General features: G+C 37.4%; 1 protein-coding gene across 2 annotated transcripts; it reads left to right on the top strand.

The window, feature by feature from the left end:
* The first annotated feature begins 520 nt into the window (after nt 1-520).
* On the top strand, nt 521-15,490 carry SLC4A1AP (solute carrier family 4 member 1 adaptor protein). Of its 2 annotated transcripts, XM_029965143.1 has the most exons (13): nt 521-713; nt 1,384-1,506; nt 2,353-2,413; nt 3,299-3,438; nt 3,575-3,735; nt 4,279-4,348; nt 7,712-7,901; nt 8,734-8,845; nt 9,409-9,652; nt 10,429-10,503; nt 11,530-11,600; nt 13,761-13,833; nt 15,055-15,486. In XM_029965143.1, the coding sequence occupies exons 1-13, from the start codon at nt 623-625 to the stop codon at nt 15,102-15,104; spliced, it is 1,461 nt and encodes a 486-aa protein (XP_029821003.1). In that variant the 5' UTR covers nt 521-622; the 3' UTR covers nt 15,105-15,486. The 2 variants fall into 2 exon arrangements, with proteins under 2 accessions (XP_029821003.1, XP_029821002.1); XM_029965142.1 differs by lacking the exon at nt 11,530-11,600 and having other exon boundaries at nt 531-713; nt 15,055-15,490.
* The last annotated feature ends 243 nt before the right edge of the window (nt 15,491-15,733 follow it).

The raw sequence follows: 15,733 nt of genomic DNA, 5'->3' as shown, positions 1-15,733 counted from the left end.
GTGAGACCAGGCTGGGCGGCTTCTGCTGATGTGCAGTGAGCGCAAAAGGCATTTCTCTCCAACAGCGAGATGTATTAGGAGTGTCTTTCCGACAGTATGATGCCCCAGTAAAGAGCTAACACGTCTTTGTGAACAAGGGGAGCTTTTATTAGTAGGAACTTTGACAGTATTTCATGTGCTCTACATGCACTTCAGAAGCTGTTCATTCGTTAAATTCAACCATGTAGCACTGACAGGAATTTTTGCCTTCAGCCTTTAAAAGAGTCATATTTGACATCTGACAACATTTGGTTGGCATTGACTCCGACAAGTACACAATAATGCTTGTTTCCCCCCTCCCCCTTTCAAAACATAATCAAAAATTAATATATTTTGGAACGTACGTCATAACATGGTCTAATAATTCCACTTTCTGAAGAATACTGTAATAATTTGTTTCTGTTATAGTGTGTTCTGCATGTGTGTTGAAAATACTTGAGTTTTTTTTCTTTTAAAAAACACTTCTGCTAAGTTACTATTTGTGATATAGGGACCCAAAGAGGACCAGGAGTCTGAGTCAGAACTAACTGTGACTGAATTGAAGGCATTGCGTAAGCAGCAGCAAGCAAAACTAGAAAAGACAATGTTGGGAGAGGACTCTGATGAGGAAGATGAAAAAGAGGAGAAAAGTGAAAGGAGTCAGAACAGTGATATGAGCTGCTCGTGGGGAATGGGTAAGCGATGATGTATAAATTGACTGATGTGCATTAGAAGGTCTTTAAGCCAGTTTTCCGTGAATTTTCAGCTGGCTGCCAGGAGTTACAATCCAGTCAAAGCTCTTGAGTACAAATTAATCCTTTTCCTTTTAAAAAGAAGACAAGCTTATATCTAGTGAGAAGTATGCAAGACCTCCTTTTAAACAGGAGAAGGTAATTCACCTATGCCTGTAAAAGGCCATGAAACTGAAAGTTTAGTTAATGCTCCTGTGATGATGTCCACACTTTTGCCTGAGAGGTGAAATTTAGTTGCTTGAGACTTCTATGTGGTATAGCTGTCTTTACCTTTAAACAGAAAGTCCACATCTTAAAGCCAGATAGATTGCTAGATTAATCAGCTTTTTGGAACAAAGTGAGTTGGGTTTTTTTGAATGGAAATGTATAAGCACATAAACCTTTGCAAGTACCAAAACTGTAGGGACACTCATCTGCAAAACTATATCTCATGTTGTAATAACTAATAGCATAAAAAAGAAGTGGGAGGGTTTTTTTTAGATTGGGTGCAGAAATAATATTAAAGTTAAGGGAAGTATTTTTAGGATGATGTAGCTGCTACTTTTTTCAAACTAATGAAAGTGCTCTCTTTCTAATGTTTCACTTTTTTTTTTGCATTTTGTATGTCTTCTAGGTGAGGATGCTGAGGAGGATGAGGTTGAAGAAAACCCTATTGCTGTTGATTTTCAGGATGTTCAAGATGCTTTCTATATGAAAGATCCTAGGAAGGCCTTACAGGGCTTTTTTGATAGAGAAGGTACCTTTTTTATTATTTTATTAAATGGGATTTTTTTCAATTTAATAAAATTTTACATTTGTGCTTATTTTAAGGGAGTGGGATTTAAAGTGTGCGCTGGGAGCTCAACTTTTCTGCTAACGGGGTAATTTTGGGTGATGGGGGTTTTTTTGGTCAAGTTTTGGTGGGGGTTTGTAGTGATTTGGTTTGGAGTTTTTTAATTAAGACTTGGCTCACCGTTGTATATCTGAGACTTAGGTATTAATTCCTAAGCGGGGAGTTGCACTGAGCACCTTGTATTCCTCTGGAGTGACACTCAAACCCTACCCATGCTTTGAAGCTGTGCAGAAAAATTGAAACCCATCAAATTTGAAATTGTTTGATTTGGAGATAGCTAAAATTGTGAGTTAGAGTTGGAAAGTATAAAAAAGACAACAGGCAATAATTAAGTAGTCTAAAGTTTCCATGGTTGCTAGTGAAATGTAAAAATTACTCACTTTTTTGCTAAAATGAAAAATCAGTCTGATATCTGTGAATTCAGATTGTAAACTGTCATTACTTCAGTGTATTTACTTTAATACATACAGAGACAAGATTGTTTTTAATTAGAACTACATGTTCCTAAACAGACCACTAGAGATTTTTTAAATATGAAAAAACTTTGATTTTGGGCAAAAAAAAAAAATTAGTATAATGCCAACTGAAGATCCCATGGCTTTAAAAAAAAAAAGTAAGGCAAAATCAGTCCTTTGATATGTAACAAGGGCATTTTATCCCTTTTGTTTAAACATGACATTCTTCTCTGCTGTAGTTTATTCTTGCTTATTTCAATTTTGGTTGCTATATCAACTTTCTTTTCCTTTCTAGGAGAAGAGTTAGAATATGAATATGATGATCGTGGGCACAATAGCTGGCTGTGCAGGATCAAGTATGTATGTCTTCATTCACTTTTGTATATGGAAATTGTTGAATTCATGAGCAAAAGCTGAAAGAATTACTTCTCATGTCACTCTCATGTCACACGCAAGCTATAATTAGACCTAACCCCTGATACTGAGGCAGAAGTTCAAGGATCAGTGCCTCGTTCAGTGTTTCCTTTCCTTTCTATTCTGACAGCATTTAGTTTTCCTTAGAGATGAAAATCAGGAAAGCAAGAGTCTAGGTTCTTTCAGCTCCCCTTGTTTTGAGAAATATGTGAAATGGAAATACAAGAGAAACAATCTCTTTCAATTCCTAATGGGACAGAGGGAAAAAAAAAAAAACCCAACGTTAATTCTACTGTGTGCCCAATTTCAGTTCTTTTATGGTATAAGGCAGTTCTTGATGGGTTCCTTCTAGAGGCCACTAATGTCTTTCTTTTATAAGACAGGAGAAGGTGAGGTGGAAATTAAGTCAACAAGATAAGTCTTGAGTGGATAGGTGCAACATTGCAATGAGTGTACTGCTTAAAAATCCTTTGCTTCATCATGGAAGATGTTTGTTACTGGTGTTGCATGGATGCAAGATATTGGTGTTTAAAATGATCCAGGGATTGACACTTAGCCTTTTAATTTCTTGTATTTCCAATGGAATAAATATAGGAAGAATTATTGTTTGCACTAGTGAAATACAAATTTAATTGCATGCTTTAAGAAATCCATGCTTATGTTTTGATTGGTTCTGTATGAAAAGAAAAGTGAAAATATTTAATCTACAGAAAAAGATTAGAATGAAATGGGAAGAACAATGCCAGCATGATAAGTAAAATATCTGAGTAGCATCCCTGAAAAGCTGTTTGTATCTGAGCTGTGCTCTGATCCTTCAAATTGAATAGGTTGCCTGTGGATGATGCAACAGGGAAGCAGCTGGTGGCAGAGGTTCTCCACTCAGGAAAAAAGAAGGAGGCAATGATACAGTGTGCACTGGAAGCTTGCAGGCTACTTGATGCTCGGGGAGTACTGAGGCAAGAAGCAGGTAAATAACTAGTCAAAGGCTGTGATCATTCTAAGAGCCCTAAATTAGGGATTTGAGATTGGTGTCTTGAATTTGGTTTATTGCTGACTAGTAGGCATATAATTTTGTTTCTTGCCTTCTCCCTTACCTTTCCCAGTATCCCGAAAAAGGAAATCAAAGAACTGGGAAGATGAGGATTTTTATGACAGTGATGATGACACCTTCCTCGATCGAACTGGTGCTGTGGAAAAGAAACGACTGAACAGAATGAGAAAAGCTGGTAAAATAGAAGAAAAACCGGAGACTTATGACTCCTTGGTAAGAAGAATTGTTATGATGTGTCAGGGTTACTCTTCCATGCCTGTATTATGACTAAGAAGGAACCTTAGTGGATCATGGCAGTGGGTGAATGAAATGCCAGAACAGGATACTTTTGAAATGATTCTAAATCATCAGAAAATAATTGCAAGCTTTCAAGTTTTGCAGGACACATCCCAGAGAAGAACCTTATTCTGCTTTGAAGAACAAGCATCTTGGATTGACAGGCATATAACAACTAAAGATCCTACACAGACAATAGGGTGTGAGGCGTAGGGTGGGTTGGAGTGTCACAGTGGTGGTATAACACTGCTGCAGAATTATACATACTTTTGTGTTTCAGAAAGAAAATTGTTTAAACAATATGTCAAAGGAAGGATAAATTTTAAGAGCAATCTAGAGTATAGTTTTTTCAACCCAGGAAGTTCTGGTAAAAGATCAGAAGCAGAAAAATCAAAGTAATTTGGTAGGATATTTGAGTAACTCTTAAAAGGGTATTTTAAGACGATAGAAAAGTCTTCTAAGTGTGTTGTTCTCTCATAGGTCACAAAGCTAAAGGAAGCTGAAAATGAGCTTTCTGAGATAACAGAGAAGTTGAAGGCTTCAGGGAAAGGTAAGGTATGAAGTTTATTTGATTGTAGTGTTCTCCATAAAGAAAAGAGATTAAAATTATCTTACAGATTTCTTGCTTCAGTGCTTTCTTTTGTTAGTGTCCACTTCTTACAAAGGGATTGGAAGTTTTGCAGCTCACTGAGTTGGCTGGAGAGAATACTTATGCTCTTCATCCAATGGTTTATGTATTCTGTGTGTATGGTCACTTGCTAATGAAAGCAGCTTTTTCCAAAGCAAGCAGCATCTATGTTAAAGTAGGGTGGCAAGTGTACAAGCTCCTGGATTTTAAGAGGGTGAGTATTATCACTGTTTATCTGCCAGTATTAGTGGAACTGACCCAATTTCCAAAGTGAGGAACAGTGTCTTTTCCACTCCCTTCAAAAGCATTTATAAGGGAAGAAGAAAAAACTGACAGAAAGGGTAATATCTTTTATTTCACTTCTCTCATTGTAGATGCACCTTAAAAAGGAAAGGTGGGAAAAGAGAAATGTAGAGTCAAAGCAGTTGACACTTAACCCATATGTTCAGTGAATTTGCTATCTAATTCAGGTTCTAGGATTATGCCTTTGTGTACAAAGGCAGAGCCTTTCCGGGGTAGTGATTGTGTCTGTAAGTGAGTTACATTTAAAAGCATACTACACAAATAACTGCATTTTGCTTTCTGTTACTGATGATGTCTTTTGGAGTAAAAGGAAGGCAGAAAGGAAATGTGTTTAGGCTGGTTCTTCATAAAAAACCTTTTTAACAGAGTTGGCATTAATAAAGGTTGCAGTATTAGTCAGAAGAGTTTCTCTCCAAGGAGTCTAACAGCAGTGTGACAGCTGGGCTGTGTTTTGTGCATTACATGGCCATGTTTCTTTTTGGTAATTCAGCTCCACACCAAAACTCATTTGTATCAACATTTTTGTGGTGATTGATTATACCATTCCACCAAGAATTCTAACTCATGTTGAGTGTATTTGAAGGAATTGTTTTCAGCATGACTGTTTTGACAAGTAGTTAGGATTGACTGACAAGAGGCACTGATGCTTATATTGTCTGAGACGTGTAATTCCAAGCTTTCATACGTTCTGATGCCTTTGTTTCTGCTGATACTGTTTTTCAACAACTGTTGAGAAACAGTTCTCTCAACTGTTAAATCATATCGTAGTAGAGGCTGGGAGAAGGAAGAGTCAGTTCATTTCTATGCTTCTACTAACACCATATAATGCTGATTTATGTTATCATGTTTTTGTAAGTTGCAGGCTGTTGCACAGCTAGTTTAGAGCCTTGAAAAAAATTGAAGCCTTTGTATTGCAGTACAGTATAATTCAGTATTGGATTGGAATTTCATCTGCTAAATTGCAACACCTTTTACCAAGCACTTGGAGAAATAAAGTAGTTGTCTAAAAAAAATCTCAATATAAGTTCAAAAATTGTTTCCTGGGGTTCTTCGGAACTAATTACTGGCGGACTGACTTGGTATCTCTCATTCACTGATGCACCCTAATGCAGATCAAGTACACAGAGCTCTTTAGTCTCATCTTTGGTTGCCCGTTCAGAAGAAAATAATCAATAAGTTGATGGTGCAGTAAATAGCTCTATAGCTTTTTTTCACTGGGATATATAGTATAATAGACATGATTGATTCACCTCCTAGTAATGTTAAATTTTACTTCAGTAGTGTAGAAAACTGCTGCAACAGATAGCAAATGTTAACTGTGAGCCTGTACTGTTGGTGGAATCAGGCAGAGAATCCGATTTGCAAGAGGAGGTGATCTGGCCCCTGAGGATCACTCAGTGACTGAAGCACTTACACTGTTCTGCAGCTAAAGCAGCGAGCTGTGGCTTTAATTGTGGAGCTTTAATTGTTCTGAATTACGTGACTAGTCACTAAATGGTATTTTTGTAATTTGATGTTTAAATTTGATGTTTAAATCAATCATTCTGCTCAGCTCCTGCCTGCTAGAAGTTTCAGACTGATTGTTAGCAATACTTTTCCATTGTTGCTTTTTGTCTTGGTTCAAATAAATAGTTAAGAGGAAAAAGAAGTAATTCTTTTTCAGTATTTCTATCAGAATGTCTTTTATGACATTTTGTCATCATTTATGCTTGTGTGGAGGTGAATGCTACAACCCTTTCTTATCTTTTAGAGCCTCTTAATTCTGTATAACTTTGAACAGTTACTGTTACGGCTTTCATATATTTTCAAATGGTAAACTGTTTTCTTTTAGATCAGAAGTATCCTTTTCAATTGAGTCCATTTGTAAGCATGAGTGGTATTAGACTTTCTTCTAAATATCTAAGTCATGTAAAACTGCTCAAATACGTGCTGTTTAGAATAACTTAGACTATTTTATGTGTATGCATTTAAAATTTCAAGTGCTACTTAATTAGCTCAAGCTGAACTGAAAATAACTTACTGATCACATAATTATGCTTGTGCATATATAGAGAAACACTTGTAAGGCAGCAAAGACATACTGGATTTGCCCCTTTTCATATAATATTAAAAGATAGAAAACTATCTGTCTAAAGACTTGTTAAGATTCTGGCAAAAACATTTTTCTCTGTTTACTTCCAACTTATTTTTGAACACCATATAAAAACTCAGTGCTCAAGCCCAAGAAAGGAGTTTTCGTGAGTCTTTTGTTTGAAATCTATGTGCTAGAATTCTGTATTTATCTTTCTTAGTAATTTAGAGATTTAGTTTTATCTCCTGAGTTTTAATTAGTCAAATATGCATAGAATTGTTAATATTTGAAATTAGGTGGAGTAGGAAGACTGACATTACTCTTTTTCAAGTACAGAGCAGTGTTTTCTTTTTAGAAAATCCAATCAAAGCAAAGGTAGATTTTATGATGTATGAAATCTACATCTACATTTTGGTAGGTGTATGAATTTGGTTTTGTATGCACTCTTTCAGGGATAGGAGGCAGCATCATGTGTTGATTCATTTTGAGTTTTCCAAATGTTACTGCTTTAATATTCCAGGAAAACCAAAATGGTATTCCCCATTCAGTGGTGTAGGTTTCCTTGTAGCTGGGATTATTTTAGTCTGTGACTACAAAAAGAACCCTAAGCTGCTTTTTGAGGGAGAGCAGATCTTGGAGGGAGATGAACAATCTAGAACAGAGACACTCACAGGGAAACTATCAGTTTTAGGAGAGGTTTTGTTATGTAAGTGGATTAAAGTTTACTTTCAGGCTTTTGTTAGGAGAAATGCTTTCATGTTACGAGGGCTAACAATCACCAATGTTTTAACAGAAACTTTGCAGAAAGAATAGTTGTTTGTATGTACCTCATTCTCTAAAGGCTGAACCGCATGAGTGCAGCTCTCATCTCCCCACCATAACAATATGTATCTTCCCTTTATCTTACATAGTCCAGTCCCAGCCAGCAGCTCAAGATTCCTTGGATGAATTCATGACTGAAATAAAATCAGGATGCACCTTAGACAGTGTGGCACGAAAAAAACTTCACTTGCGGTCATTTGAACTGAAGAAAGAGCAACAGAGACTGAAAGGGTTAATAAAGCTTGTCAAGCCTGCAGAACTACCTGAGCTGAAGCCTCAGTAAGTCAGCTAAAGTATAAACCAAGTATTTTTTCTCTTGTTGTTATCCATGGGCAGTTGTGCAAGCCCAGTAAATGGACAGCTTTCCAAGCACAAAAGCAGGACAGCCTTCCAAAACTACCAAACTTTAAAGAGTCGCTGTGCCTTCATGCTATTGCAACATCTATGGTTCAGACAGATGCACAAAACTGGAATAAGATGAGCCCAAGCTGGCAGGATGAGGTGGGAAAGGGATTGGAAGCATAGTGTCAGCTTCTTTAATTTTTTCCCAACTGCATCCAAAAGAAACTGAAGAATTTTAGAGATACTATGTACAACATGAAACCCATTTTCACTCTCTGAAATGTGTCTGGAAGTCAAATGTAGTGGCTGTTCAACTACTGCCCAGCAGTACTACTGCAATTCAAGAGAGTGTGTGCTGGGTTCATCATTTACTAGTGGCAGCTTGATTAGAGATTTAATTACTTAATTAATTCACTTAAATTGAGATTTGGCCTCCAAATATGGTTTTATATATACATATATATTATATACATATGTAAGTACGTATGCAGTTGAACTTGAGGAAATCTGTGTGATACAGATTTTTTTTTTTCCTTGTTTGTTTATTTTTTGCTTCCTGTTAGGACAAGTATCTGAATTTTACAACATGAATGTGGGATGGAGGAGTCATCTCCTGCAGCTTCCTCCTTGGATGCTGCAAGTGGGAGAGAAATAAAAGGATTTTTATATATCCACTTCTAATTTGCAGATTTATTTTTTTTATGTTTGTATATAGAAGACTTGTTTGATACTTTGTGCACTGTTTTTCTTTGTATCTAATTTTTATTAGGGGTGGGAGTTACACTCTGAACACAGAGAACAAGCCTAAAAAGATGAACCTGCCTCTCTTCGGTGCAATGAAAGGGGGGAGCAAATTCAAACTGAAAACTGGAAGCCTAGGGGTAAGTTGGACTCAAGTGCTGCGAGTCAGTGGCTGTTTCTCAGATACCTTCTCAGACTGTGGTGACTGTAGGAGGCAACCACGTCTTCTCATCTATGGAAACAGCTTGGAGGTGCAGCCTGTAGCAGGGAAAGGTCCATGGGTGGCAAGCAGTGGCTGTTGGATATTGTTTGCTGCCAGCAGTTGCCATTCTTTGCCCTTGCCCTTGCCCTTGTCACACAACTGTGGACAAAAGGCAGTGGATCAAGTAGAGGCAGTCTGGGGACATCAGGCTGAACCACTGCTATATCTCAGCTGCTGGTCCTTTACTTCCTTTTGTTTTGCTTGATCTTATAGTCAAGATCATATCCAGGACTGATTCAGTTTCCAGTGTCCCTCTTATGAAAAGACTGCACTCCTTGTTTATGGGCTGGACATATTTTTTCATATTCCATCTCTACTAATAACTTTCCCTTTAAACCTATTTTTCATCCTGAGAGTGTTTCCTTACCAGCTGTCTCTGACAATAGTATGTGTGCTTTCTCCTGTAATGAGTGACATCTACCTCTATTCTTTGTCTTGCAGAAGTTGCCTGTTAAGCGTCCAGACATCCCTGAAAGCTTGTTAAAAATGAAAGATGATGGACCAGAAGAAGAGGAGGAGGAGGAGGAAGAGGAAGAAATGGAAGAGCAGCAAAAAGGAGATGCAGTAAACAGCAGAGCATCAAAGCTGGAAATGAAAACGACAACAGAGGAAGAAACAGGAAAAGAAACTAATGCTCCTGATAGTTCTCCTTGCAATAACAAGAATCTAGAATCCCTTCAGGATGGTAAACCATTGTTTTTGATTTTTTCCAGTAATGAAGTTGAGTCTGTTACTGCTGATTTTTTCTCCTAATGTTTGAGTCACCAGTTCTCCAGCCCATTTCTTTTACATAAGTTTTTTTGCTATGAGTCCAGAGTCTGTGTGGCAGCAGCTAAGTTTCACATGATTCCAGTTGAAACTCTGCTTGGCAGTTGGCATGAAACTTGGCTTTCTTGCATTTTGGTGAAATAGAATAAATCTCCTGGATGCAAAAAAGGTCCTATTTTGATAAGCTCCGTTTCCACTAGATTGATTGTCCATATGGAAACTACTACAATGTGTTGTTGGCAGTGGAAGTGACTCAATAAAAAAAAAATGTCTTTGCAAAGCTTCAGATCCATTTGTAAGGAGGAAAAATAATTTTAAAAGTGGTAATGGAGAGATGTATTCCTGTATCTTTGTATATTCCTCCTTTTCTATATCAGCTTGATGCTTCTGACAGCTCAGTAATGATGTTTCTCAATAAACAATATGTTTGATAACAGAAAGCAAATTCTAACTTTTGGGCTTAATGCTGGACAGGTTGCTCTTGAGAAGTGTTTTAACTGGTCACAGGTTTTTCTTTAATGTATTGCAATGGACTTGGTGGATGAAATAATTTGGAGGCCTTTTGAGAGAAGAGTTCTTCCCAAGACAAGTGTAACTCAGAGTTCCCCACTGTACTTTGTCTCGGGGATGTTAGTGCTCTGCTCATGAGTTACTGCAGAGTGCCCACCTATCTCTTTCTTTTTTCTTTTACAGGGGTTGATTTTCAGCCCGAGCCAAAGGTACTGAGGAATGAATCTCAGATGGGACCTTCACAAGAGAAATCTCAAGGTGAGCAGTATAATTTAGACTCTTGTATAGGAGCATGTGGGTTTAGAAACTGACCAAAGGGCTTACTGGCTTATGTGGGTCAAAGGAAACTAAGCCTAATGCAGAGCCCTAAGAATCCAGACTTGAAATAAAGGATTGTGTTTTGCTTGGGAAGTGATAACTGTATGGTGGAGACAGGTCACTTCCACTGTATTTCAGTGCTCCTTGCTTTTCATAGTCAATAACTGCTTTGAGATCCTTTGTTTAAAAAAAATAGCCTGAGAATAAAAACTGTTTTAATTAAGAAGAATAAGATAATGCTTCCCTTATTCTTTTGCAGTAGCTCTTAACGCTACAGAAGGACAGAACTTTATCTTTTATAAAGTGTCAAATATTACATAACATTGGGTTATAATCTGTTAATGACCTAGATGACCCTTTTGCATGTACATCCAAAAAGTCAGATCTTCAAAATGAAGACTATTAGGTGTACTGAACATGGAGGAGATCTGTATGACTTTACTATTTTTTCATAACTCTAGACTCCTAAGAATGTTGTCCTGTCCTCATCATTTCACCCACAGACTTAAACCATAAGTCTCAATATTTCACAGACTAAGTGGTAGAAAACCAAGGAATTCTTATCACCCATGTAACTCTAATGTTTAGGTGAGGGTGTTTTTTTTTTTTTAAAGCACATTGGTCCTGCACATTTTCTGCTCCTTCCTTTCTAAATTATCACTGCAGTGATTACAGATAGTGTCTTTCAGAAAATAAACATCTGCCATTAACTAAAGAATCACACTAAAGAGGACCTTATTAAACTGCATTCAGGTAGCTGACCAACAGAGGGTTTAACATAATTTAAATGTTTGAAAAACACTGAGATGTTCAGCAGTATTATTCTCAAGTATGAACTGTGTTGCAGTGAGCTGTCTTGGATTTCCTTATGGATGTATTAATTTTTATGTGAACTTCCTGTAAACTTATTTCTGGTAGAACTGATCATTTGTGATGTGTCATAAAACAAATCTGCTTTCTTCCCAGTATCCGAGGCAGTAAATAAGGAACCTGAAGAGACATCTGAGAAAGTTAAGAAAACCAATAGCTCAAGGAAGGTCAGTTACCACACCATGACTCCTGCAGGTTAAGACTTTCAGGAAATAATGTACTAGACTTTTTTTTTACCAAAATAGTAACAAATTGATGGAGTATAACTCAGTGATAGTAGTGCTTTTCTGCTGAATAAGACCCAAATGTAGAACTATACACTGCCATTCGACACAGACTTTGGAGTCTCCAATGAAAAGGTAAAGCACAGCATTTCAGGCATGCTAGAGGCTCTCTGTTTAATCACAAATTTATTTTTTTCACCTTTTCACTTGGCAGTTACTAAGTGCTGCTTCTCCTGTATCATGAGTGTTGTGGAACATAGGTGCTTTGGAATGTCATTACAAAATTTCCCTTGGAGAGTAGTCTGGGAAACATGTATTGGCTGACTCAACATGCTGTACTAAAGTTGTAACTAGTCTATATCAAACCTCATTCTTCTCTGTAAGATGTGGGAAGAGATGAGTCTAAGAGATTATTGTTTGTTGCAACCAAGTTATCACTAAATTTGGGTGGATGTACCAGACAATGTTTATAAAATCTGTATTAAAATGTAAAGTATATGAGCTTTGCATATTCTGGAATTCAGGCAAGTGTTCCTAGAGCAGGGAAGGATGTTCTCTGGCAGCATGCTCTCAGCCTAATTCTTATTGTGAAGTTCTTCCCTTTAGAGTGAACCCTGTTCTTCTACTGGCTGCAATCAGAGGAGATGACTGTACTTGGTGGGCCATGAGTTCTGACCATTATGACAATTTCTTTGTGGTAATCATCTAATTTTAGCCCTGCAGCACTTACTGAAATAAACTTGACTCCCAGCAGACTGTGTGTGGTAACTGCTGCTTTGTTAGTCCAGGTGGAGGACCCAGGGCGTGGGTAGGCACAGTCTTTAGAATTGTCCTTTGTTGCTGGCCTTGCTAAAGATGCTTAAGAAATCAGGAGTGTATTTATACTGTTAAAGGCCAAGTTATACCACTTTTAAGAATATGGGAGGACAAGGCAGTTTTTCACGCTGAGACAGTCAAGTCAGCATTTCTCATCAGCAGAGAGTTCACTCTAACACTGAGCGTTCTCCAGGTGCCAGATGGCTTAGATGTATTCTTTCTCCCATCACAAATCACTTTTTCCACATGCTGTCGTTGCCTTTGGGCTCAGATCTTGCATGGAAAATATCAACCAGAAGTCAGCTTTTTCTTTTTTCCTTTTAATATTTCAATAACTTTGAATCACGTAAAACTGGAAAAACAATTTTCAAGTGATTTTCACAAGCCATATTTAAAAACTGTTCAACCCTGCAGACTAATGTTTTGGAAAACATTAGTCTTCCAAAATAACTGTTTTAGAGGTTACTTTGGGGAAAGAAAGTTTTTGAGGGAATGAAAACTTCAACTGCATGACTTAAGACTGTGTCCTGATAATACGAAGTAATGCAAATCATTGCTGAGTAACTTGGATATATTTTGAGCTCTTAAGTCTTGCATTCTACACTTGCATGACTTTTTTATATAGCTGCTTTCAGTTGTTGAAAACAGAAGTTGTTGAGAAAATGATGCTGATGTCACAAAACTTAAAAATCTAGGGACAAAGAGACATTGCTGTGTCAACAATTGCATTATAAGTGACCTGTTTTGGTTTGCTTTAAACATTTCAGGATACCAATGAGACCTGAAAAAAAATGAGTATTCTTTCTGAAAACTTAAGTCATCCTTATGTAACAGATGAACTTTTACATACTCCAGTTTGAAAGTCACTGTAAGCCCAAAGTTTTCAGTGGGATTGTGCATTGAAATCAGGAAAGCACATCTTGAGAATCCTGCTCTAAAGCTTTCCCCTGCATAAAGAAATCCTGTGTCAAACAGCACTGCCAAACATGAAGATGACAAGATAAACTGTCCAGAAGTGAACAGGTTCTTCTTTTGAGGAGGAAATTGGGTTGGATGACCTCCAGAGGTCCCCTCTAACCAGTATTTCTATTAGTCTGTGACTCTACTGGGAATAAACTGGATTTATTTGAGGGTTTGATCTTTCTTCTCTGTTATTGTTTTTATCCCTAACTCTTGTGGAAATAACCCTTACCTTTCAGTATTTGTCTCTGAATTAGTGAGGATTTAGTGGCTGTGACACATTGATGGAGGGGCGCAGCACCTTAAAAATCTTTTCCCCTTTTGCAGGTTCAACAACCTTTTTTTTCCTCACAGTACCCAGATGATGACCCAGACTACTGCATATGGATTCCTCCTGCAGGTATCAACCATTTCCTTACCAATTTTAGTCTTATAACTCAGGAATCTACCTAGTACATAGTCAGGGTGTCCTTGTAAGTCTCCGAGAAAAAGTTCGTTCAGGAATACTTTACTCAGAACCTGATGTTTTCTGGCATGTTGTGCTCCATGTTTGTTCTGTGACCATGCAGGTCTTGCAGTGAAATACAGACCATATCTGTAGTAGCTTCATCTCAATGGACAGATACACCTAAAGTTTGTTTTTCAGTTTTGTAACACCTGAGAGTGCTAACTGCATTCACACATGGTGGTATGATAATCTAGTTGAAAGACATGCTCAAGCCTTCGCTAGGGATAAATGCTCCAGCAATGTTAGTATTCTCAGTTTTCATAAAAGTCAGTGAAATCCAAAAGTCTTCTTTGCAGGTTATTGCAAAAATAGTTGGAATGCAATCATTGGGTCAGGTTTTTGGAGAGAAGTCTTGGTAATGTTTTGGTGAAGGCACTGAATAATGGTTGCATGCATCCAACATATGTTAAAGTTGAATGATTTTTTTTACTTTGGTTCCAGGGTGTTGTTAGCTTAGAGGTTATTCTTAAACAGTGTAATGAATTTTCAGTCTCTCAAAAATAAAAAATTCATTTTCATACTTTGAGATTTTTGTAGCAAGTTCAAAGCTGAGTCTTCACTTGGTAGATTCATTACTATAATTTTTGTAAGGCTGTTGCAGGCTTATAATATAGGCAGGCTCCAGAGGGAATAAGAAAAATGAGAATAAATTTCACTGAAGAAAGCTATAATCTGGTGAATGACCCTTCAATGAAAAGACTGCATGTCTCTGGCGGATGAATCCACTGGAACAAAATACTGGATTCAGTAACTTGGAGGTCTGTCTGGGATAGCCAAGCAAACTGTGTCCGTAAGGGAGCTCCATTTTCCCACTCTGTCTGCTAGTAGTAGAACTTACCTTGTAAGATGCCATATTGAGGACACCAAAAAACCCCAACAAACCAGCCACAAAAACAGGGATGCATGATGTAATCTTAACACTATTAGTAAGGTTAAAATGAATTATAAGTATAAATCAAAAGGCACATTGAATTGCAAAATGCAGTCTGACTTTTTATCCTCTTTGTGCTTGCATGGCTGGTGCTACCTAGAGGCTGTTTCGTACTTGGATACACATTTCTCTTAGGTAAGAGGGGGAAAGGAATAATGCACCTCTTCCTCTTTGTCCGTTAGGTCAAAGCGGTGATGGCAAGACTCATCTCAATGAAAAATACGGCTATTAAGCTTCAAGTGCACCAGAGGACGTCTGAGGTTTGAGAGACTACTTTGGATTCTTTCACTACATGTGAAGTGAGGGATAAGAGAGTTGGTTTTTCAGATGCTGTTTCAAATTCAAGGACATCAGCAGCTGCTCTAGCTCAGCTCTCCCCGTGTGTCCTTTGTTTGTCTTTCAGATACTTTCTTAAAGAAAAAGCCCACATGTTGTTCTGCTTCTTTTTCCACTTTTTAGCCTTGTATTTTTTATTTGGTTTGAAACTGTAGGATCATTTTTTCTTTTGTAAATAAAAGTATACAAAAAATATTAAAAGAATACACCTTAGTGTACTTACAGGCTTGATAAAATTTATTCATGTTGGGTTTATGCAATTAAAATAAGAAATACTACTGATTTGCTTCTGCGGTTGCTGTTTGAAAATACTGTCATGGTAAACACAACCTAAAACTTGAGGGTTCTTTTACTTTCCTTTCCTATTGTTTTCACTTCTCCCTCATGCAGTTGCTGGAATACTTAGTATGGAGTGGACAGGAAATGTTGAGTGTACAATGTTACAAAGGTGCAGAAATGCTGGAAAACTGAAGAGGTGGCACTGCTTATCTTGAATCAGGGGTTAACAGATGAAACGATGGAAGG

This window comes from Manacus vitellinus, unplaced genomic scaffold (genome assembly GCF_001715985.3).
Source record: "Manacus vitellinus isolate BGI_N305 unplaced genomic scaffold, ASM171598v3 scaffold_8_pilon, whole genome shotgun sequence".
In the NCBI taxonomy this organism is placed as follows: Eukaryota; Metazoa; Chordata; class Aves; order Passeriformes; family Pipridae; genus Manacus; species Manacus vitellinus.
Note: the sequence above shows the minus strand (reverse complement) of the source record. Positions and strands in the feature narration are given on the sequence as shown.